This window comes from Dendropsophus ebraccatus, chromosome 2 (assembly GCF_027789765.1).
Source record: "Dendropsophus ebraccatus isolate aDenEbr1 chromosome 2, aDenEbr1.pat, whole genome shotgun sequence".
NCBI classification, from domain to species: domain Eukaryota; kingdom Metazoa; phylum Chordata; class Amphibia; order Anura; family Hylidae; genus Dendropsophus; species Dendropsophus ebraccatus.
The window spans coordinates 135,698,803-135,725,199 of record NC_091455.1 but is presented as its reverse complement, the minus strand read 5'-3'; the positions used below and the strand labels follow the sequence as shown (position 1 = coordinate 135,725,199).

The following is a 26,397-nucleotide window of genomic DNA, read 5'->3' as shown; positions in this document are numbered from 1 at the left end:
AGGTGAGGGGGCTCTTACATATATCGCCTACCCTGACCATCAGGTTGCCCTGTATTATGGGATGGCACCAGGTGAGAGGGTGCTCACATATATCTCCTACCCTGACCATCACGTAGCTCTGGGTGAGCTTTTCTGCCCGGGACATCAGGCCTTTTGTTTAGTGCTGTCTGGTGGCAGATACACTTGAGCCCACAGCATCTGGGAACTTGTGGCCATGCTTATACTGGTTCAGGCTGCCCCCCAGAATCCCACTTCAGCATGGGCTGGGTCTCCCTCTCAGCTGGTTGGCTGTGCCCACATTCTTTGGGCAGGCTGGTATATATATATATATATATATATATATATATATATATATAGATATAGATCTATCAAGGTATGAGATGGCATAATGTTATTTGATTGTTAGGGCCCTATTCCACGGGACGATTATCATTCTCATAATCGTTAACAATAAACGATCCAAATGACCGCTATTGCGAAAGACCTGAAATCGTTCGCCCATTTACATGGAACAATAATCGTTACTTATGATCGTTTTTGTGGTAGTCTTGTGGCTGCTATTGCATTTGTCACTATTGCGAACGACCGAATGATGTCTCAATCAATGCGAACAATATGCAAACGAGCAACGATAAAAATAGGTCCAGGTCTTATTAAACGATCAACGATTTCTCGTTCATCCGTTAATCGTTAACTGCTATTCAACCGAACGATTATAGCTTAGATTCGAACGACTTAACGATAATCTTATACTGGGCCTTTAGGGTCCATTTACACAGATTATCTGTCAAAGATTTGAAGCCAAAGCCAGAAACAGACTATAAACAGAGATCAGATCATAAAGGAAAGCCTGATATTTATCATCTTTTCAAATCCATTCCTGGCTTTGGCTTCAAATCTTTGGCAGATAATCTTTCTGTGTAAATGGACCCTTAGTCTACAGTATCAATTGTAATCCAAGAGTAAGACGACGAGGGGGGTCTATCGTGGTACATAGCAATTTTATCCTGTAAGAGGTTAGAAAGTCTATCACCTGTCCAAAGTGTAGTAATCGAGCATCAGCTATATGCTGAATGATTGATCATTGCTGTGATGGGTGGCAAATGACCTGTATGGGGGAAGTACTGGTATATCATATATGTGTCTATGTTTACCTTCTCAGACTATAAAATATCTTGACATGAAATAATTTACTTCCAGAGCACGACAGCCTGTCCTTACTGTGACATCATAGCGTGACATCATCACAGTGCGTTCATTTCCCTTAGTATAAATAAAGTGAGATATTGGGACATGACTGCTTAGAGCAGTGTTCCCCAGTATGTGGCTTTCCAAAGACTGCCAGGGCATGCTGGGAAAGCCACAGGTGGGAGAATCCTGCAGTACAGGGTAGTAATAATCTCATCATATTGAAGCCAGGCTTATGGATGCTTATCATATAGAGCACAACAAAAGTACCAAAACCTTGTGACATCATCAGCATAGCATCCAGTTTATAAAATATCACAATGCCTACACAAAATTGTGACATCACTATCTTGCATAGCTGATATACAAACATTGTGACATCATGAAAGCACAAATAAAGGAGAATTGTGACAGCATTACAGTGAAGGGTGAAAGCCAAATATAGACAAAACTGTGACATCATCAAAATAGAATTCAGCCTATTACTGTAAACTTCCCTTCACTATTCACAATAGTACATAAACAATATTGTGACATCACCATCCTACATAGCTAACACAAACACTATTTATTTTAACAACATCATGATAAAATGCATATTAGGGTATAATAATGTGACAACATAACACTACAGGGCAAATATACAGTATACAGACAATTGTAACACTCACTACAGACAGCCGCCTTTGAAGTTGAACGCTACTATGAAATGACAGTACAAACCAGCTTGTAAATACAGTAACACTGTTGTGATATCATTCTTATACCGGAGCGGAGCTGTAAGTGCAGGGACCCTACTGTGAGGAGGTCACAAGTGGTTTGTCCTCTTACAGTATAGCCTATGACTATACACACAGACTATTGTGACGTCACATTGGTGTAAAAGATATTGTAACATTGTCAGTGTAATGTGGTGGATTGTCACATTATGAAAGAACACAATGCAGTGATCAAGATATGGAAGAGAGGGAGGGGATGATGCAGAAAAGTATGATGGTGGTAGTAGTAATGGATATAGATGGCTAGGGCCTCTCTCCTGCTGTATAGCTCTTGGGATCAGGGGCTTTAGAGTGATGTTGGCACCTATGGGATTGATAAGGCTTAAAGTTTGCCACAGCCCTTTCTTACTGACTCGTCACTGGTGGCCCTCTGGGCATCTGCAAGGGTCACTAATCTCTTGAGGCCTCCGCTGTAGAGGTTTTAGGGGGCTGCACCTGTGGTGGTAGTGGAGTGTACTTTGTGGTTCCCCCAAGGCCAACCCCCTAATACTTCTCTCTGGAATGATAAGATGACAGAGAGATTATGAACCAGTCAACAGGCAGACTAGGATGGAGGCGTTGAAATAATAACTGTGACACAGGCACCTGTACAGTTCCATACAATTCCTTATAATGGCTGACACACATAGAGTGGCTTACTGAACATGTGTGGGGGCATATCTGTAGTTGTCTATGGCTGAGAGCATATCTAACCAGTGAGACTTGAGTCGCCAACTAATGGTCCTTTTACATGGAGCGATAATTCACCCAATCGATCGTTTAACGATTTTGAAGTAAACGATTAGCGTTTAGACAGAACGATAGATTGTTTGAAAAAATCGTTATTGCGATGGTTTTAAGATCGCTTAAGCCTTTCTCACACACAGGGTAAATCGTTGAAAGACACTGTACACAAAGTGATCTGCAAATTTTTTGCGAACTACCAACGACAATTTGAGAACTTGTTAAAAGATCAAAATGAACGATTTCTCGCTCTGCGTTTGATTGTTTGCTGTGTTTACACGAGCCGATTATCGCTCAAATGCGATTGTTATCACGAAAATTCAAACCATAATCATTCCGTGTAAAAGCACCATAAGGGCTTGTTCAGTCAGTGTAATGTGTTGCGCGCCACCACTCTCCGCTCATAGTATTGACATGTCAATTCTTTGAGTGGAGAGTGAAGGTGCTTAACACATTACATTGAGACAGTGGCAGGGGTTCCGCTCGGAATTTCTGTTTTACTCACTGTGAACATTCCCTAAAAAGGTTCTTAGAAATTTCCGAGGGTACCTCAATCTTTCATCCTCAGACTCGGTACAGAGGCCAAGTTTTCTCTGTTACCATTAAATACACCCACATAATGGCAGACTCCCTGTCTGCACACTGACCTCATACTGCCTCACACTGACTGGCCTTTCCTGTCACAGCTGGGCTTTCATGTGGAATACATTAGCATAGCTCCACCCACCTGCTGGGATCTTTCACTTGGGAGACTGTGTGTGTGTGTGTGTGTGTGTGTGACAGTGTGTAACCCATCCTCTACCTGCCTGCTATCAGAGGACACACATGACACAATTTCCATCTGATTACATTCAGTAAACAACACGGCTAAGTGACATCCTAGGCCCAGCCGCATAGGCCACACTAGGCCAATACAGTGGTGCCTTGGATTACAAGCATAATTCGTTCTGGGACTTTGTTTGTAATCCAAATCCACTCTTAAACCAAAGCAAATTTTCCCATAAGAAATCACTGATATGCAGACAATTCCACTCCCCAAAAATAATGATTTTATATTTTGAATAACATGTAAGACAAATGAAACAGACATTTATAAACAGCTGAATATGTGATATTATAGGTTACTGTGCAGTGTAGCAAGCAGCATGTGGAGTATAATGTATAATAAGTGCATAAACCTGAAACACAGCAGCAGTTTGTAGATACAGGGTGGAACTGCAGATCCCCATAATGCAGTAGCGTAGTACAACAGGCTAGAATAGAGAAGCAGGGCTGCTGTCAGAGGTCTGTGTGGTCACATGACAGCAATGGAGAAGGGGTGTGTGCTCAGCATGGACCAATCAGGACTGACAGAGACTGCAGGGAGCATGAAGGACCGAGCAGTACAAATGTGGGTACATACATGCAGCACTCTGTCCGGGGAGAGAAGGGTTACAGCTATGAAGAGATTACCTCCACAGTTCTGTCCCCTGATGTAAGCCCCAGCCTGAAGTGGATCTGCTATGATTTGGAAGGCAAGGGAGACTTCCTGGGTTAGAGTACAGGGCTGTAGACCCCGCTATATAGACCATGTCCCTCCCCAACTCGCGCTCCCACCTAGTACAGGGAGCTCTTAAACCAAAACAATGCTCTTAAACCAAGTCACAATTTTGAAAAACTGTGAGCTCTTAAACCAAAACGCTCTTAAACCAAGGTACCACTGTATAATGATATAGGAATATCCTATACAGGAACATGTAAGTACACTGTGCGAGCCATAGGAAAGTTATCAGAGCTCTGCTTTGTGACAGCAGTGTCAAAATCACATGACCACGACAGAAATAAACAATGCTGACTTCTATTCATGGTATGCAAGCTGAGATCTTAAATCTTGTATGTGGGCTAACAGTGTAACTCAGAACTCGATCCGTTTTTTTAATGGTCAAAAAAGTAGTGTCAACAGTACTTTATTGTGCGTCCAAAAAATCGCATCTGTTTTGATCTGTTTTTTTTTTATAATGGAAGTCAATAGAAAAACGGATCAAAAACGGATGCACACAAATGCATCCGTTTTTTGCAATCTGTTTTTTGCAAAAAAACAGATCCGTTAAACGGATGCTGAAAACGCAGTGTGAACCTAGCCTTAGCCATATCTCTGAATATATAACCTACTGTCTGTGAGTTTGCTGTGTCTTAATAGAGAAAATACATGAAATAAGTCATGATGCACGAGAAGTAAACATCTGTTGCGACATCTATCATCTGACTGACGGTAGCTGTCACTTGTGGGTACTGTGGGATCACTTTACCAGGCACGTCTCAATTGTTTTTGGTATTTCACTTCTCATGCAAGGATTGTGTTCTGGAAACTGCAGCCTTCCACTAGTGATTTTCTTTGTCCAGAACTGTGGTGTATTATAGCAGTTTTACACTAGGATTATTGCAGTGTATTTCCTGGGCCAGCTGCAATATATACTCATTGCTCCCTGTCCCACTAGAGCTCACAATCTAGTTTTCCTGACATATGGAGGCTGGGAATGACGTACCACTTAGGAACAATGGGGCTGGCATGGCCATTGTTAACCTTGGTAAAGTACAGATAGAAGGGAATAAAGCCATCATACACTACTCCCCTTTTTCACATACATCGGGAAAGGTTCTTCAGTATAAATGTATTGATTTATTTCTTATAACACATTTTTGGAGTGTAATAGTGAACTGAAGGAAAGCCTACCTCCAGCTAGACCTGGTCATCATGGCAACTAGAAATCTGCCCTGGTGACCAGGATCTGCTCTCTGCCTTTCATGCATTTGGCAGCCAATTGCACTGGAGCTGTATGCTGTCACTGGAAAGGTGGAGGGGCTGCTGAAACATCCTCAGTTACAGAGCATTTCTTGCATTTTTTTTTTCCCTTGAATTTTTTTTTTTGAGTGATGTCCATATATTATATATATATATATATATATATATATATATATATATATATATATATATATATATATATAATATATATATATATAATATATATATATATAATATATATATATATTATATATATAATTTTTTTTTTCTTTTTTTTTTTTCAATAAGATTATGGCGCTGTGGTGAGTGTAAACACTAGAGATGACTAGTCCAGCTTTTTTGGCCCACTGTGCATGCTCCCATTCAGCCAAGACTACTACATGACTTGACGTTGACAAATAAAAGGGGTTTTAGTTTTACAGTGGATCTGTCATCAGTCTGTGCTGCAATATGTATTTATCATTTTACTTGTCCTCATACTGTGCTATTCTTACAAAAACACATTATATTCAGGTAGAAACGTTTGGGAAAATGCATTCTGAAAATGACCTATTTATTTATTTTTTATTGAAAGGTTTTTGCGTGTGTGGGGAACTACTGTAGTGAAATATGCCTGCCAGTATGGTCGGGAGGTACACTGACATGGCAGACTTATGGTGTGTTTACACAGCCAGATTTATCTGACAGATTTTTGAAGACAAAGCCAGGAATAGATTTGAAAAGAGTAGAAATCTCAGTCTTTCCTTTATGACCTGTTCCCTGATTAGTTTATTCCTGGCTTTGGCTTCAAAAATCTGTCAGCTAAATCTCTCTGTGTACACGCACCATTAGGGGCCTACACTAGGCCTCCAGCTGCCATGGAACTTTTTTTGGCATTTGTGATCATGTCACTAAGTACTGATGGGATGAGTCTCAGAAACACCTTACACCTTAGATTACCAGTTCTGATAGAGCAGGGGCCCAGTTGTCATGTGACAGCTAAGCTTCCATGATACCTGGCATGGGAGATTGTCCCAGGCTATTCTTGACAAAAACGCGGTGGCCTTATTCATTTCTTTATTTTTCCTCCTTAAAAGGTCAATAGAAATCCTGGAATCACAGGACTTTTAATTAAGAAAGATATATCGCATAAAAAGCCACAGATGATAAACACCTATAGTAATTTACACAAAAGTGAGAAAATGCGAAAAAAACAGCTTACAGTGACCGATGAAAGACCGTGTTAAAGGAAAGGGATGCAGGAACATTATAAACAAAGTATACTTTTGTATTCTTGTGTCCGGTAACACCGATCTTGGGTCCAGCTGACAGCCACCTGCCTCCTGCAGCTTTTCCCACTGCAACATCACGTACATGAGTGATCGATTACCCGCTCAGCCTATCAGTGACTGGGAAGGGACACCACCCCAGTCACTGACCGACTGAGCGGGCATCGATCAGTTGGGCCTGCTGCAGATAGAGGTTACAGCTAGAGGAGCTCTGATGAGCAGGGCATATGACGTGCTTGGATTCCAACCAAAAATGACTGCTGGTGACTGTCAGCGAGACCCAGGAGTGGCACTAAGGATGTACAAGGACTGGTAAGTATACATTTATTATTTATTAGGTTCCCCACCCCCCTGCCTGCCTGTTTTTACTTTCATTAGACATCTCTATTGAGTTGATATTATTGCATAAGGTCATTGTATCTCAGTGGTTTACTGTATTCCCTATGACCCTATGAAGTAAGTTGTGAACCATCATTTTTTTGTAATTCTGTGTTCTGCTCTTCCACTGTTATTCCTCCTGACTATTGGATAAGTTGACAAAAGGAATGGTAATGCCCATTTGTCACAGGCTTGTATCTTTACATAGTCACTCAGCACTGAGTGGATTCTGCCAGTTTGTAGGGAAACGCCCAGTTATCAATTTATTCATGAATTTCTAGAAGGAATAACAGGAAAGGCACTGTGTAGGGTAGTAAGATTTATGTATATGAGCTGAGTTAAAGGAGAAGTCTGGCCATTTCTAAAATCCTGCAGGGGAGGGGGGAAATTGATTTCAAGTAACAACTTACCTCTCCCCATGCCCGCGGTGAGCATCGGGAGTGGCCGTGGGACCCCCGCCAGGCTCCGGGGTGTCCACGTCACGACTTGACTGATGGACTGGCCGCTCAGGCAGTGAGTGAAGGGGACTGGACACCGCTCCATTCACTAGCTGAGCAGCCAGTCCATCAGCCGGGGGTAAATGACTTCCGGCGGGGGTCCCGCGGCCTCTCACCCCTGGCACATGGAGAGGTAAGTTGTTACTTGAAATCAATTTCTCCCTCCCCCTGCAGGCTGCCCACTTTTACAAAACACCAGACTTCTCCTTTTAATAAACAGGTCTAGGAGCAGTGACCTGCAGGAGTGGTGGTGTTACCATCTGATTATTGCTCCTATGTCCTCAGTTTCATGATTCAAAATAAAATAGTAAAAGATGTACAGAAATATTAGAAGGGTTGGGTCTCCATTCCATGCACTGGTGGTGAACATGTTGCCTTTATACAGGCTGAGAACTGTGACGGTTGTGTGACGTTGCTTGTTTCATGAGCTGCATTCCTGTTTGTAGGGGTGTGGAATAAACAAGTCCTTCAGGGCAGAGGTTGGACTTTCTAGCTTCATGCCAGCATTTTTATGGTGAGGTGTAATGTATTGGTTCTTTATTAGCCACAGTGGCATGAGCCCGATATCAAGACATGTTAAATGGGTTATCCAGCGGTCAAAAACATGGCCACTTTTCCCCCTACTGTTGTCTCCAGTTCAGGTGCGGTTTGCAATTGAGCTCCATTTACTTCAATGGAACTGAGTTTAAAAACCCCACCCAATCTGGAGACAACAGTAGGGGGAAAGTGGCCATGTTTTTGTAGTGCTGGATAACCCCTTTAAAGAGGTTATCCAGCGCTAGAAAATCCTGGCCACTTTCTTCCAGAGACAGCTCCACTCTTGTCTCCAGCCTGGGTGAGGTTTTGCTTCTCAGTTCCATTGAAGTGAATGAAGCTTAATTGCAAACCGCACCTGAACTGGAGACAAGAGTCATGTTGTCTCTGAAAGAAAGTGGCCATGTTTTTGTAGCACTGGATAACCCCTTTAAGTATACAGTCTATGAAGCTGAGATCTGCGCTACTGTTTGCTTCTACCCCGTACTTTCCAATAGTCCCATGAAAAGTACAGCCTAGCTTCCCAAGTGTTCATGTTTAACTGTGTCCTGAATAGAGGTTACATACACACCTACTGAGTTTTTCTTATGTCATGCATAATATAATATTTTGGGGGGAATTTACCAAGACCTGCGTTTCATACTCTCATGTCAAATGCTGGGCACTTTTTCGCGGTGCTCCCGTGCCCGGTTCCTGGCCGCTTCCGGGTGTCTGACGGGGGCCCGAGACGTGACGTCTCAGGTCCGCGCAGTGACTGAGGCGGGATCTGAGCGGACTTGAAACGGATCCCGCCTCCTTCACTGAGTGGCTGAGCGGACCTGAGACGTCACGTCTCGGGCCCACATCAGACACCCGGAAGCGGCCGGGAACCGGAGCGCCGCGATGCGGGAACTGCGGCTGGAACTGGGGAGGTGAGTGGACGTCTTTTCCCTCAGCCACCTCCTCCCTGGTCCCAGCAAAAAAAGTGCTTCCCCCCCCCCCCCCCCCGCTGGAGTACCCCTTTAAATTGTAGAATGATAACAAATGACAGTTTTTGTAATACTTTGTCACTGTAGGTAATATCAAATGTCAAATATTTCTCGATGTAGACAAGTACTCAGATTTGTTGGTGTACTCAATCTCTGTTTTTTAATTTTTGGTGTAGAGATGTTTTACACACCTTATATTATAGTATTTACGAAACATATTTAAAGGGAATTTATCAGATGCAGTTCAGGTTCCAAACTGCTTACACTGTTAGATGGCTGATAAGTTAGGGAGACTATTATACCCCTCATATCCGTATTTGCTTCTAGAACGTAGATTTTTTATTTATTTTTTCTTCCCAGTGCGAGAGTCAAAGAGGTGTTTCCAAGCTCTTGAAGTTCAGAGGGCTGTAACACCTCCTTCTCCCCTTACCTAGCCTTGCCCCTACTTGGCTGTTAGGGTCCTATTATAAGGAGCAATTTTTAACGACTAACGATAAACTATCACAACAAGATTATCGATAACCTGAAATAATTCCCCATATTACACAGAACGATGGCCGTTACAATGTGCAATTACACTGAACGATTAGTGAACAAATCCGGAACTTGAGCGAACGAATGTGGAATTACAGCGAACGATTAGCAAAGATTTTAGGTTCAGATCTAAATCAACGATCAACGACACATGAACGGGTTTTTGATCGTTGCCTGCAATTACACAGAATGATTGTTAAAAACGTTGAACCGTTCAAATTTTCTGCACGATAATCCTTCCGTGTAATAGGGCCCTTAGTCACCTGGAAGCGGAGCCCTAATCCACAATCTTATCCACTTTATTGGGTACAGTGGAGTATTTTCTTGCTTGTCTTTGTTTATGTGATAAATTTCATGGCATTGACCTTCATGCAGCCTATTGCTCAGTTTATAACTGTTTTCAGAGCAATACATTCACAATAGAATTTTTTTCCTCACAATTGTCACTTCCCTTGGTGTTAGTTAGAAGGGCTGATTTCTGCAAAATGAAAACGTAATGTCATTTTTTTATGAAACACATTTCACATAAACACTCTGCAGTCTGGTGCTTGCATTACTTTAAGGGTATGTTCACAAGGCATAGATCACTTCCTCATTCAGAAACAGTGGTGTTTATCCAAAGTCAGATTAGTCATATCAAAAGGGTTAAATCTGTGACATATGAAAGTTCAAATCTACAGAAATGCAAGGGACTGCCTTTTATTTATTTTTTTCCACAGTGCTGTTTTTAAATCTGTGGCAGAATAAAAGAAACTATGTAGGCATGAACTGGAAAAGCATACATATCTTCAAATGGTGAAAAGGTTTTTTTTTTTTGTTTTTTTTTTTACTTGTCACAGGGAAGTGAAGATGGTATTGCTATAGCATTGCATAGATCAATGAGATCAGTGCTCTGTCAGTTTTGACAGCGCCACCTATAGGCAGCCCATTGATTTCTCTGTCGGCTATTTGAAGTTTGCGCTATTGTGAGCAAGGAGTGGATGGGCTAGCCAGGGGCTCATATTGCCACCAGCCTTGTTTTCTGCAGTGTACTGTATGTTAAGCCACGCTATTGCGCAGAAGCATCAAAACTATGAGGGAATCCTGGTATCAAACCAATTCCCCACCAATTCCATCTGTTATACATCTACAATAAATGATAAAAAAAACCAAGTCTTCAGTCTTCTGAAACAAGAAGGTAGTGGGGAAGCATTAAGCAATTACAGGCAGAAGAATAAGTTGTGTAAAAAAAACAAATAAAGGATGCACAAATTGCAACAGAAAGTATTACTACAGAGCGTAAAAAGAATCCCACAATCTTCTTCACCTATACTAATAAGACTTAGGGTCTGTTCACACGTATTGACTCGCAGTGGAAATCTCGCTGCGAGTTTTGCAGCGAGATCCGCTACGAGCTAAGGTCCTAGCAGGCCCCTGGGACTTCATACTCGCAGTGATCTGAAAGACCGCTGCGAGTATGTAATGCAGCTGCCCCCTTAACCCCTTTGGCTCCTGCGCTGTCTGTATATACATTACCTCTCTCCTTGCTGCACGGGGTCCCGGCATCCTGCTCTCCCGCCCAGCCAATCAATGGCTGCAGCTGGGCAACACTTTGGCTGGACGGGAGAGCAGGAAGCCGGGACCCCGTGCAGCAAGGAGAGAGGTAATCTATATACAGACAGCGCGGAAGCCAAAGGGGTTAAGGGGGCAGCTGCATTACATTCTCGCAGCGGTCTGAACGAAGTATGTAGTCCCAGGGGTCTGCCAGGACCTTAACTCGTAGCGGATCTCACTGAAAAACTTGCAGTGCAGCAGAACTAAAAATGTTGGTCAAAAATCGAGGTTTAATAGTGTAGGGGGTTGAGGTAATGCACTATACGGTAAAAGCGACATTATACGATTATTCTATAGGTCAGCCCGAACACAGCCATATGCAGGTTTACACAGATTCTCTAATGTTACATATTTTTTTCCTATTGAATCCTTTTTTTTTTTTTTTTGCAATTAATTATTAATAAGGTGGCCCTATTGTGATGCTTTTAACTGTTGTGGTTTTTCATCTATGGGGCTGTATGGGGTGTCATTTTTTGCACCATGATCTCTAGTTTTTATTAATACCATATTTGTGAAGATCAGACGTTTTGATCACTTTTTAATACGTTTTTATATATATATATATATATATAACAAAAAAAACGGTAATCCTCTCGCTATTTTCCTTCTTTTCGTTTACGCCGTTCGCGATGACTATTTTTAGATTTTAGACAATTATGCACGCTACGGTATTTAATGTTTATTTATCTATTAAATGAGGATGCTGGGACTAGGGGAAAACATATGCAAATGGGTAAGTAACTGGTTGAGTGATGAAACCTATTCTAATTGGGTAAAATTAACTAAGATCATTGGAGCCACGTCATGGGAGGGCGGGGGTTTCCTCACACTAGGGGCGAGCCGGCCGCCTCCAGTGCTTCACCCCCGGCCCGGTAACCATGAATTGAACGGCACCGTACGCTGGAATCGGGCTGTGGTTCAAAAAAAGGACCACGGCACCAGCGCCGTTAGTTTCATGTGTGATTTTAAAGAGAGTGTACCTGATGGTACAATTTCTTTAAGGACTGGAGAACCAGATACTGGGTTACAAGCAGTGTGGCTGGTATGTATAGACTGCTGCTTGTCATTTGGAAACAGACAGCAGGATATATACACCTGTGCTTTTAGTTTCCAGGGCTGCATGAACAATATAAGGATCATTTATGCAGCCTATCTACTCAATTTTCTCCTGCCATGTATAGGCACAGTAAACGAGCTGTTAGTCAGCGCTCATTTGTGGCCCTGTGTGTCTAAAAGGACCCTAAGCATTATATTGGCGTCAACAAAAGGAAAACCTGGAGTGGTTTATTAGAGAGTTGGTTCTCCTGACATGTTTAAAGTGTACCTGTTATAAAAAAAAAAAAAAAAAAACTTAAAAAAAACTTTTGACATGTGAAAGTTTCGATCAGTCTGGTCTGAGTGTTCAGACCTGTACCGATCGGGAGATAGGGTGGGGAGAAGACACGCTGCAGCATGTCCATTCTCCGTTCTGAATTTTTTTTAAAAGTCGGACTTATAATGGGCTCCTATGCTACACTATGGTATGGTACACAAATATTTCTGCATTGCCATTTTTCTTATTTTTTAGGAAAATAATGGCAATGCAATCATATTAAAAAAAATGTGATGTGTGGCTTTACTTACCCTCAGGCTGTGTCAGCACACTCCTTATTCACAAGTGGAAGGGTACCACCCAGCAATAAGACAGTAACATAACAGATAAAAAAAAAGTTGGATTTGAAAAGAGGAAACAATCTAAGTTATAATGCATGGTTCACTTGCAGTGGGAAAAGTTATTGGATCCTTAGCCCCACTTGGAGAGTTTTGGACCAATAGGTTGCGTGTCAAGACAAAAAAATATTGGAAATCTGTACCAGTAATCAAAAATCTTTTGTTAACATGGCAATGCTTGGGGGTTTTGTGTAGGTAAAGCTGCCCATGGTCTGATAGGTGTTGTGCCCCTTAAATGTAAGTGCAAAAGCTAGTTTTGTATAATGTTAGAGGACACCAATAACAGCAACATTTTTGACAAACATTGCTGTCACTTGAAAGCTCTAATCTTTCCTCATTGTGTCACTTTTCAGGTTTTCTGACAGACACCATTGGTTACCCCAAAGAATCCTCTAAGAGTTTGGAATGTGCCATCTTTTGCCATCTTATGGAGGAATAATTTGTTCACTTTAGGAAGTTTTTTGCACTGACAAACTTTAAACAGGGCACGACACAGTAAAAGACTGAAAAGGAGAAGATGTCATCCAACAGAAGTCAGAATCCTCATGGACTTAAACAGATTGGCTTGGACCAGATCTGGGATGACCTGCGGGCCGGCATCCAACAAGTTTACACTCGACAGAGTATGGCAAAATCTAGATACATGGAACTCTACACGTATCCTTAACGCATCTGGCTGTTTAACCTGAAAAGGTTCTAGATCAGATGAGATCAGCAAAATGCCAAATGTTCCTGCTCCATCAAGGCTTATAACTTATGGCACATACAGGCTGAGTATAATTTCTCTTAAAATATGCTACAGTAACCTTGAATACCTTACTGCATCATTACATACTGCATGCCATGAGGTGGTACAATGTAAAGCAGCATTCACATGCAATAAAAATAGATGTGAGACAGTTATAATCTGAGCGGTCACCTGACTGTTTAGTTGGTCCTTTGGGTAAGATGGACATTGCTGTTCAGAATATTTTTACACTTGTATATTTTTACATTTTTTTTTATTTTTGCACTTAACCCCTTAACGACATCGGGCGTAAATTTACGCCCTGATGCCGGTAAGGGAGTTCAGAGCGGGGCCGCGCGGCGGCCCCTCTCTGAACCGCGCCGGTGCTGCGTGTAGCCCGGGACCGTAGGTATTAGCGGGCACGGTCCGATCGCCGTGCCCGCTAATACAGTAATCGGCTGCAGCTGTCAAAGTTAACAGCTGCATCCAATTACCGGACGCAGCGTCATCCCTGGTGTCTAGTGGGGAGATCGCTCCTCCGGGATGTTGTCCCGGAGGAGCGATCTCCGTAAATGAAGCCGGCCGGGGACCGCTCCAAGATGGCGCCGTCCCCGGCTCGGCACTCGTTTACTTCCGGCTGCAGCAGCCGGAAGTAAACGAGTGCCTATCTCATGGATCTCTGCAGCATATCTATGCTGCAGAGATCTCAATGAGAGATCAAAGCACTTATACTAGAAGTCCCCCAGGGGGGCTTCTAGTATAAGTGTTAAAGTAAAAAAAAAAAATGTCATTATTAGTAAAAATCCCCCTCCCCTAATAAAAGTCTGAATCACCCCCCTTTTCCCAGGTTATAAATAAAAGTAAATAAATAAATAAACATGTTTGCTATTGCCGCGTGCGTAATCGCCCGAACTATTAATTAATCACATTCCTGATCTCCCACGGTAAATGGCGTCAGCGCAAAAAAATCCCAAAGTGCAAAATTGCGCATTTTTGGTCGCATCAAATCCTGAAAAATTGTAATAAAAAGCGATCAAAAAGTCGTATATGCGCACTCAAGGTACCGATAGAAAGAACATGTCATGGCGCAAAAAATGACACCTGACACAGCCCCATAGACCAAAGGATAAAAGCGCTATAAGCCTGGGAATGGAGCGGTTTTAAGTGTTGTATATTTGTTGACAATGGTTTAAATTTTTTACAGGCCATCCGATACAATATGTTATACATGTTACATATCGTTTTAATCGTAACGACTTGAGGAACATATATAACAAGTCAGTTTTACCCCAGGGCGAATGGCATAAAAACACATTTCCCCCAAATAAACAAAATGCGTTTTTTTTTTCAATTTCACCACACTTTGAATTTTTTTCTGGTTTCGCAGTGTACTTTTATGCAAAAATTCAGCCTGTCATTGCAAAGTACAATTAGTGACGCAAAAAATAAGGGCTCATGTGGGTCTCTAAGTGGAAAAATGCAAGTGCTATGGCCTTTTATGCACAAGGAGGAAAAACCGAAAACGCAAAAATCGAAATTTGCTCTGTCCTTAAAGGGTTAATTAGTAGAGAATGAGCAAGTTGCATGCAGCATTTAAATAAGTAAAAAAATGTATAGGCCCTCAAGCAATAGCATCTGTGCCCCAACAATTTATAGAATTAGGTAATTCACTAAAACTACTTATTTCTAGGCCTCAGTAGCAGCGATTGATAGTATATAGAGAATATACAGGTTTATAATTCAATGTAAACTGTTTTGAAAGTGGTTGAGCTGTGCTGTCGGGAGACGCTTACCTGTGCTGTCACTTGCAAAGGCCGGCGGTCCAGGTCTTCTGCAGAGATATATGTTAATGCTTATATCAGCCAGTAAATTTCCAGCTTGTCGTATATTATATATACTATAGAAAATAAAAAAGGGCTTAGTCAGGCAACACACTTTATTCACATTGCATTGGTTTTAATCTGAAGGTTACACGGGGCATTTCACAGTTGTATACAGTACATGGCAAGGGGGGGGGGAGATTTTACCAAATCCAATTTCTTTTCTGTTGAAGTGTTTTGACTGTAATTTGACTTGTGGCGCAGGTTTAACCCTTTTAAGCAAAAGTCAGTAAATTTACTGACCTGCTTCAGATGCTCACTGTTTAGACAAACAGTGACCGGAAGCTGCAACTAAACTTTCAGCTGATAGCTGACAGTTCAGTGTAACTGCCACTGGACCCCCAAAGGGGATCCAGCATCGGCAATTGCTGGCTTTGGTGGATCAGTAACGGTAATTGGTTTTGTAAAAAACACATAGGATTAGGGCTCGTTCCCACTGAGGAAAGGTAGCGGAATTCCGCGACGGAATTATCCGCCGCGGAATGCCGTTAGCCTCCCGCTCATAATGGGAGTCTATGGGAGGCGCGCGCTCCTGCCCTGTCCGCGCTGAAGAATGAACATGTTCATTCTTCAGCGCGGACAGGGCAGGAGCGCGCGCCTCCCATAGACTCCCATTATGAGCGGGAGGCTAACGGCATTCCGCGGCGGACAATTCCGTCGCGGAATTCCGCTACCTTTCCTCAGTGGGAACGGGGCCTTACATTGGAATCTCTGGAAAGAAAATGCAAATTTTAACTTTTCACTCTTACTTTGCAGTTATTCCTGTGAAATGCAGAAAGGGTTAAATAACTGAATGTAAATTTAAATACTTGAAAGAGTGAAGATTTCAAAATACGTTGAATTTTGGGGGGTTTTAGTATACAGGCCTCTAAAATATACTCCAAAACGGAACTGGTGCCTAAAGAATTTCTGAGTTTGAAATTTTCACGAACATTTTGAAAATTGCTACTACAGGGCTCCAGACTAAAAAATTTACCTGGGAGCCATTGGCTCCTAACCTGAAAAATTTAGGCGCCAAATAGAATATTTGGTCGCCAACATTTTAAACCATGTTAAATGGGACTTACTGTGTGCAGAGGCCACGGCAGCATCCTCCTTTAGATCCTTTGTTTTCTTAGTTTGAAAACGTTCAGCATGGAAACTTGCAACTTGACAACCATATACAGTCTGACTCAGTACTTCAGCTTCACTTGGCTAGCCTTTTAATGAGGCTTACTCTTCTGAACTTGAACTTAAAGGGAACCTGTCGACCCCCGTGCCGGGGTGACAGGCTCCCAACCCCCCGTTAGAACCCCCTATACTCACCTCATCGCGCCGCGTCCCGCTTCTGAAGATGGTCGGGTCACGGAGATCTCAGCCGCTGCAGCCCGACGTGCGCTGAGAGATGAGTCCAACGCTCATAGAGAATGACGGGAGAGTCCAGCGCTCCGTCATTCTCTATGAGCGTTGGACTCATCTCTCAGTGTGCGCGCCGTGCTGCAGCGGCTGAGATCTCCGTCACCCGACCATCTTCAGAAGCGGGACCCGGCGCGATGAGGTGAGTATAGGGGGTTGGGAGCCTGTCACCCCGTCACCGGGGGTGACAGGTTCCCTTTAAAAGCTTGCAACAGTCTATACATACTCTTATACATTCTCTTATGACTGCAGCCATAGTGACCCCCCACAAGATGTGTATATAAATAGATATATCTCTCACCTAGTGACTAATGCAAGTGACCCCCTACAATACAGACACCTGAGGAGCCCTGATAATAATAATTGTGCATATATCTATCTCCCAGTGTCTGCAGCCAGTTTGCCCTACACTTATAGATGACCCCCTCCTTTTATAGATGACCCCCTCTACCCCCATTATAGATGCCCCCTCTCCCCCCCCCATTATAGATGCCCCCTCCTCTCCCCCCCTTATAGATACCCCCTCCCCTTATAGATGGCCCCCTCTCCCCCCTTTGAAGATGGCCCCTCTTCGCCCCCCCCCTTTCCTCTATGCTAAGCAGTATTTAAAAAAAAACAAACACACAAACTCACCTGACAACCCGCTCCCCTGGCGATCCTCTTCTTCTTCAGGCGCTGTCCCCGGCTGATGTGCGGCTGCCGGGGGTGTCCCGTCCTATCCCCGGCAGCGCGGCGCGTCAGTGAGCTCCCTGTACGCCAGGGCTGTGACTTCTGACACAGGAAGCGTCTCTGACGTGCGCTTCCTGTGCCGGAAGTCAGGGCCCCAGGCAGCTCACTGATGCGCCGCGCTGCCGGGGATAGGATGGGACACCCCCGGCAGCCGCGCATCAGCCGGGGGCCCGGACTTAAAGAGACAGCGCGCCGCCGCCGGGGCCAGTCGCAAATGGCGCCCAGATTAATAAATCTGGGCGCCATTTGCAAAATGTCAGTCGCATTGGCGACCATTTTGGTCGCCATCTGGAGCCCTGTACTAAACATTTACGGCCTCTAACATCCCAAATAAGTAAAAGCATGTTCACCAAATGCTTTTAAAATACAGTAGACATGTTATAGATATGAATTAATAAATAATGAATGTAGTATTACTATTTTCCTTATTGGCAGAGACTTTCAAATGTAGAGAATGCGCTTTTGTTTACATTTTTACCAACATTTTTACCACCATTTTGCAGTTATTCACAAAAAAATTCTAAAGCTATCAACTCAAATTTACCACTAACAAGTAGAATATGTAACAAAAAAACAATCTTGGAATCAGAAGGATTGGTAAAAGCATTCCCAAGTTATTGATGAATAAAGTGACACAGGTCATATTCATAAAATTTGCCTTGGTCCTGAAAGGGTTAAAAATCTTTAGGATGCGTTCACACGCACAGGATCCGCAGCAGATTTTATGGTGCAGATTTGATGCGATGTTCCATTATTTAGATCAAGTCTGCTGCAGACCTGCAGATCAAATCCGTTGCAATACTGTATGCGTAAACCTCCCCTTGAGAAGTTTTTCTTACCAATGACCATCACCTATCTGCATGTGATTTTGGAAGCTTAAGCGCAGGGACCTCCACCAATCATGAGAACAGTGGTCCCATATTCCCTCAGCTATATGGAGCAGTCAGGCATGTTATGTGCACTGTGCTAATATTCTAAAATGTTCTAAAACTCGCCTGATAAATAGTCAGTCAAGTTCCTTCAGCCAAAGGAATATGGGACATCCAATCCCAATTAATGTGACTGATTCATACAGATTACCAACTTCAAACACTCTTCCTCTATTCTGCAGGTAAGTGATGACTGTCCGTGATGACTGTCCTCTGTAGTAGAGCCTCCTTTGGAAGGGTTGTACCAAAATATTTAACCCCCCCCCGCCTCCCAAATAAGGTTTCCAGTATATTTTTAATGCTGGTTTAATACACTCATTGACCTTTCCCTACCTTTTGTAATACTTTCCGTCCTCATCTGCACCACAATTCCGATACAGTCTTGTCAGAAGAGTTTACAGTGCCGGAACATGTGATCTTTGGGTTTCTAGTGCAGAATAGATTTCCCATGAAGCTTTCCCACATGCTACTCATTCTATCTCCTCTTTATCCCACCCTGCCTGTAGCATTACAGGAGGTGGTATACTATGCTCCGTAACCCTGCCTTACTAAGTTTGCAAAGTACTAGAGTAGCCCATCTCTATGTAAGGAACTGACCCTATAATATTAGGGAGCATTGTACAGTACTTGCATAATATCGCCTCTCCTGTGCATGCTCAGGTTCTATGACAAGAGAATAATCAAATGCTAAATTGGTACTTTGTGCATGGGTAGGGACTGCTCTTCAACTACTTCTAAAAATAAGGAATCGCAGGCTGCTCATCTACCTTGTTTTTTTGAAAATAAGCCCGATCTAGAAAATACGCCTAGCTAATTTTGCAGGGTTTTTGACTTAAAATAAAAGCTATACTCCAGAATTAAGCACTGCTTACAGTCAATTCAACTCCTCTATCACTAGGTTATGTCATGTGAGACTGTGAGAATAGACATACTGTAGCTCCGAATTATCCAGGACAAGTGGCCCGCTACCTCCTGCCTATGGCAGGGCAAAATCCGCTCACCTGCTTTCGGGTCATGCCTCCTGAGTTTGCAGATTTACTCATCTCCATCTTGTATACTGTATCGGTAATGGCACATTTTTACCCCCAGACAACATGAGTTCAGAAAGAAAAAGCTACTCTGTGGAGTACAAGAAAGGGATTGGTTTTCCTGGGGGGGGGGGGAATAAGATCCACTCAGAAGGCCCTATATGCTGTCTTATTTTTTGAGGAATACTGTATGATCTGCTGGTTAAGACACATCAGGTAAACATGTTGATTTGTCAGAATCCTTTTAAGTTTAAGGTGTAACTGTTATTTAGCAACAACTTTTCAGAAATCAATAGTTGTATTGATTTTAAGAAACTCTGTAATATATTTTATAAGGCAAAGGGTTTGTTTTTTAAAAAGCTGTTTTCCAGCCGCCCCCTCCCCCCAAAACTTAGAGAAGCAGGTTTGCTTAATGTGTCTATTATGGTCAGTGGAGGGGGAGGGGTCGAGGGGGATGAGTAAGTGGGGAGAGGAGAGAAACAACCCGTTTATAGGATCCAGCGCAGCACTACATCCTGCAATCTTACCTCACCAAGTTTCTACACCAACACTGAGCAGTCTGACCTGTGAATCCAGCATTTTATGTGCCCAGACAGTCTCCAAACTGCAGGGCTGTTTGTCTCCTCTTCCTGCTCAATCATCCCCCTCGGCCCCTTCCCCGTCCATTGGTTATAATAGACACTGCAAACCTGACTTCACTTTGCTCCTCTGTAATGTAAATGACTTTGGCTGAAAATACACAGGTGGTCATAAGTATGTGTGTGGACAGGGGGGGGGGGTCTGTAAAACAGCTTTTTAAGTACGGAAAGAAACTTGTTTGCCTAATAAAACCTATTGCAGAGTCTAATGTAATGTTTTGATTCCAGCAAAAGTCTTTATGGTAAATTCACACGGGCGTCTCGCACAAGAAATCCGCAGCTAATCCGCAATACACATATTATTCTTATTATTATTATGTGTATTGCGGTTTAGCTGCGGATTTCTTATGCGAGACGCCCGTGTGAATTTACCCTTAAAGCGACTTTGTACCCACAATCTGACCCCCCCCCCCCCCCCCCCACCCCAAACCACTTGTACCTTCAGATAGCTGCTTTTAATCCAAGATCTGTCCTGGGGTCCGTTCGGAAGGTGATGCAGTTATTGTCCTAAAAAAACAACACTTAAACTTGCAGCCCCGTGCCCAACGGCCGTGGCTTAGAATATTTGTGCCCTAACTTTACACCACCCCTCCGTCCCTCCTCCCCACCCTCTTCATCATTGGGAATGCCACTGGAGCATTTTCTCCATGCTGAACATTGCACAGGTGCCGTAATGATCCAGCCATGTCCAGTATTCACACAGGTAGGAGACAATCTGCCTGGAGCATTCCTAATGATGAGGAGGGTGGTGAGGAGGGACAGAGAGGGTGTGTCAGCCTAATGCATACACAATCTAGGCCGCGCCCATTGGGCACGGGTCTGCAAGTTTAAAAGTTGTTTTTTAGGACAATAACTGCATCACCTGCCGAACGGACCGCAGGACAGATCTTGGATTAAAAGCAGCTATCCAAAGGTACAAGTGGATTGTGGGTACAGAGTCGCTTTAAAGTTACGGTTACATTTGAACAAATACATTGCTGGATTGTGTTTTAGATATTTTAGTTCTCTTTCCATATGGGCTGGTAGTAGTTAAAAAAAAATAAAAGATGGTCTTGTAAGGTAACCTTTGTGTAATTGCAGGAAATAACAGACTTGTTCATAAGTGATTACAAAGTTACCATTCTAGTTCAGTGCACTTTTCCAGTTCATTACTTTCTGTGAGCATTTAAAAGCGTAAAAGAACTGTCACTTCTCTCCTTAAAGTGTACCTGACGTTACAGAAAACTTTTGTAACATAGACTCTGTTTAGACCACCAGTGGTCAGGAAAATAAGTGTTGTCAATCATTTATATCCTCTATCCCTATAGACTATGATGGAGTAGGATATAATTGAGGGAACTGGTAACATTCCTCACCCTATTAAAACCCTCCCAGTATGCTCCCATTTGGACCCTTGCCTGGTGGTCTGCCTGGCTGGCATTTTCAAAATACTAAGGTTTAATCCCTGCTTCCAGTAGGTAGTGTGCTACCTCCACCTCCTCTCAGCTGGATGCTGAGCTTTGCATGAAGTTCGCTGCACTCAATCCCAGTTGAGTTTAAGCAGCTAGGAGGAGTGCAGAGGCGGTAAAATTTTATGACACAGTGGCTTGGCTTCCTTGCCTACTTACCGAGCACCAATAACGGGAATTTAGGTTGCCCGGCAGCAGACTGCCAGGTACAGTGTGCAAATGCACAAGTCTTTCTGGTCTCCATTCATTCATAGAGATGTGGGCATGTATGTTTCACCAGTACTTTATAAAGTCCAGTGCTTGGTATCAATATAGGTCATTGTTGCCAAGTCACCACTCATGTGCCATTTTATTGTGTCATCACCTTTATTACATAAATCATAGACGCTGACATTTTATGTAAATATCTTTCTTTTAATGTAAGATAATGTATATGTATATAACATTTTCATAAAATGTTTAATCCCAAGCTTCTCCTCTGAAACAACCATGATGTGACGCAAGAGTACACTTTTACACTAGGCTTCACGTGGGCTAGGCACAGATGGGTGTGTTATTAAGGGTGTGCAGTTGTTTGACTTGATGTTGACTTCCACATCACATGGTTACATGCAGCTTGTAATGTCACAGCAGGTTTATATCTACTATAATGTCTTCTATTCCTAGTGGAGCCAAAGAGCTTGTGCACCCGTGTATTTGTGTAGTATGTGTTTCTATAGGGTGTATAGAAACACCTTTCCGTATAATATAAATATATTTTCTGATTTGTCATATGAGCATAGTTTTCTGTAAAAGATAAAAATTTACTTATATATGGTAATACAAGTGTATGAGGGTAGGTTTCTTAGCAGTGTTGTCTCAGGTAGACTCCCCTTTTTGCTCAGGGTCACACCTCTCTGACCCCTAGACTTAGCTGTTAATGGCGTGGCAAGCTGCTGGTATCTAGATATTGCCATTGTAGCATTAATATTACGAATAAATTATTCAGATAAAGAAAAGTGGGTTGTCACTCTGTTCATAGGCGGGGTCCCAACAGGGGACCACTTTTATTATATTCACATGTGTAAACTGGGCTTACCGAAAAGGGTTGTCCTAACTGTATCCAAAAGCACTTATAGGGTGCATTTACACAAACAGCATCCGCAGCAGATTTGAGGCTGTGTTCAGTTATTTAGATCAAATCTGCTGCGGATCTGCAGCATAAAATGCGCTACGATATGATGTGTGTGTGTGTGTGAAGCTGTCCTTAGTAATGATTTCTTAAAAAACAAAGCTCATAAAAAGGAAGTATGACCCAGTGGATGGTCAAAAAGTCCCTAAGTAAAGAACCATGTGCACTATATAATACCAAATAAGCAGATACATAAAGAAGGAAAACGCAGTAGAATAGTAAACCAACACCAATAATCTATTCAGCCTAGACACACAAAGTTCTCTTGTAACATGCACTCCTTCCAGTTCCTAAACAATTGGATTTCCTCTGGTTAGGGCCTGTTCACACGGAGCAAAAGTGGTGGAATTTCAAGTGGCGCGGGCTAGGCATAAAATTCCGCCATTTTTGCTCAGTGTAAATGGGCCTTTATATTGTTTTTGCGATGTTGGAATATGGCTGAATAAGTCTGTATTGGTCATATACACTCTGCTTTATTGTAAACTTACCAACCTAAGGCTGCTTTTACACATTGCAATTTATCTGACATATTTATGAAGCCAGAGCCAGGAACAGATTTGAAAAGAGAAGAAATGTTAGTCTTTCTTAAATGACCTGTTCTTTGTTTATAGTCTGTTCCTGGCTTTGGTTTCAAAAATCTGTCTGTATAAACGCAGCCTAACCTCATAAGCCAACCAATGATTATACCCATGCTTACTGTGTCCCCTTGATGCAATGAAAACATCTAACATGGCCATTTATTGCAGTATCCCCTCTGTATTTTTGTGTTTGTGGCTATCTTTCATTGTACTTTACAGTGTCTCTTCCTTAACCAGATTTGTAAGTCATGTTTATAACTACTGTACCAGTGTACACCAGTCTAACCAGGCACGAGGTGCTGGAGTACCACCATCAAAATCCAAAAAAGGCCAGACCCCTGGAGGGGCGCAGTTTGTGGGACTTGAACTGTACAAAAGACTAAAAGAGTTTTTGAAAAGTTATTTGACAAACCTCCTAAAGGTTAGTTATTTCATATAACATCTGATGCTGAAATATTTCTAGGCCTAAAAGGTTTCCATCCAAACAAAATATCTAAATCTTTACATGGAGTTATAGTTATCCCATTGGATGTGTGTTTACATGTACATGCTTGTATTCCCTTTTTAGGATGGTGAAGATTTAATGGATGAGAGTGTTCTTAAGTTTTACACGCAGCAGTGGGAAGATTATCGGTTTTCTAGCAAAGTTTTGAATGGGATCTGTGCATATCTCAACCGGCATTGGGTTCGACGTGAATGTGATGAAGGACGTAAAGGAATATATGAAATTTACTCAGTAAGCGACTCCATAAAATGTTCTTTACAGAAAAGTCAGCTGCTATTCGTATGTTTTCCTGAATTCAGCATAGGCTGTTCATTGATGCTTTGTAGTAATAGATTTGCTTTCTTTTATTTCTAGCTTGCCTTAGTCACCTGGAGGGATTGCCTCTTCCGTCCTTTAAATAAACAGGTAATAATAGCTTGGTTATCTTAGCTTTTGCTAAAGGATAAGCTGTCATTTGTATACCACAAGCTTCAGAACTGTCCGATGCATATGTTTTTTGTTTTTTCTCCGCCCATTCAAGCCAGTTTGTGGTGGCCAGAGGTAATCTGGAAGCTAAAAAGCAGCCAAAGTGGGAACGTTACGGAATTTGTCCCAGTTGAATTTTAAAGTTAGTTCCATAAAAAGCGTATCCCCATAAGCTGTGTTTACTTTCCACCGCTGAATGTTAAAAAAAAAAAAAAAAAAAAAAAAAAAAAAAAAAGGCTGGAGGGGGCCACAAAACTGAGTTTAAGATGGGAATTCCCCTTTAATTGGAATATTTATTATAAAAAACAATAGCTCATATATATTTTTTTTAATATTGAAGCAATCTAGGCAATATAATCCATGATTGTGTCTAGTCTTGCAGCTCTACCTCAGACAGGTAAATGTAGCCGCATTGGCAACGGGGCTGCGGGGGGGGGGGATCGGGCGGCCGGGGCTGCGGGAGGGCGATCGGGCGGCCGGGGCTGCGGGGGGGCGTGTGTGCGATCGGGGCTGCGGGGGGGCGGCCGGGGCTGCGGGGGGGCCTGTGTGCGATCGGGGCTGCGGGGGGGCCTGTGTGCGATCGGGGGCTGCGGGGGGGCCTGTGTGCGATCGGGGCTGCGGGGGGGCCTGTGTGCGATCGGGGCTGCGGGGGGGGCCTGTGTGCGATCGGGGCTGCGGGGGGGGCCTGTGTGCAATCGGGGCTGCGGGGGGGGCGGCCGGGGCTGCGGGGGGGCGTGTGTGCGATCGGTGGCTGCGGGGGGGGGGGGGGGGGGGTGAGGGGGGGGGGGGGGGGGGGCGATCGGGCGGCTGGGGCTGCGGGCGGCTGGCTGGAGCATATACCTCACCTGGTCCCCGCTCCGGCTTGCTGAAGACATCGGGAACCGCCGGAGCCGGGATCAGGTGAAGTATCAGCTCCGGCGGCCAGGGGGTTAATGGGGCGGGCTGCAGACAAACTCGCAGCAGGGATGTACATCCCTGCTGCGTGTTTGTCTGCCATTAAAAGTATAGGGCCGGGATCTGCAGCGAGTCTCGCTGCAAAAACGCAGCATGGAGACTCGCTGCAGACCCGCCAAGTGGGTTTGTACCCTTAAAGTGAGTCCACACTGTGGATTTGTCAGATTTGTTGCTGTCACTCTAAAGATCAATAGGAAAGTCAAAATTGACAGTCAAAAATTTAAAGTGTACCAAGTCACAAAGCTTTTACCCGGTGTGGTAATGCAGGCAACCCTAACTGAATCAGAATGTGCATTACTGACCCGGGATGGTCGTCTCTTTGGATATCTAAACTTCCAGCTGCAAATGGATTGCATGCTGTGTCAGGTAAATGCTTTGTTACAGGTACACGTTAAAGGGGTACTTCAGGTTTTCCAGGTTCCTTTAAGTCAAGAAAAGTAAAACTTTAGAGCCTTTCTATAGAGGGAAAGGGTTAGGGAGTCGGTGGTGTAATCTAGTTGCAGGGGTTAAATGTACCACAGCAAGAGTGTTTATTAATTTGCATTCTATACTAGAACTATTTCTAGATGACTTTTCAAATTGAGTTTTGCAGCTCCATGCCAGGCCTGCCTCCATGGCCAGGATTCCTGAGATACAGAGGCTAACCATACCAGTGCTCAGGGCAATGTGTCACGTAGTGTATATCATTAGTACATGTCAATATGATCCTGTAATCTATCCTGTCAGAAGGAACAGGAAGTCTTCCTCACTTTCCAGCAGCCAAGACCTGAAATATGCAGATTGTAGACATTTGTAGACATTTGTAGCTGTGCTACATCAGAAAGACAACTTTTTCTATACTTTATATTCTACATTCCACATTGACTACAGCTGTGTTGGGGTAATAGGATGTGGATCCGGTAATTATGTAGCACTGTCTTCTGTGATTCAGCTACTTAGATTCCTTCACATTGAAGCCTTGTGCAAAGCCAGCAATTAGGTAATCAGATCTATCCA

At 43.1% G+C, this 26,397-nt stretch overlaps 1 protein-coding gene across 2 annotated transcripts in view; it reads left to right on the top strand.

The window, feature by feature from the left end:
• Positions 1-26,397, top strand: part of CUL1 (cullin 1) — a 67,870-nt gene that overhangs the window by 16,390 nt on the left and 25,083 nt on the right. For both annotated transcript variants that reach the window (XM_069958387.1, XM_069958386.1), the window contains exons 2-5: positions 13,308-13,611; positions 23,724-23,898; positions 24,046-24,213; positions 24,337-24,387. In XM_069958387.1, coding sequence (XP_069814488.1) covers positions 13,472-13,611; positions 23,724-23,898; positions 24,046-24,213; positions 24,337-24,387 — 534 coding nt within the window. In that variant the 5' untranslated portion in view covers positions 13,308-13,471. The remainder of the gene's footprint in view (positions 1-13,307; positions 13,612-23,723; positions 23,899-24,045; positions 24,214-24,336; positions 24,388-26,397) is intronic.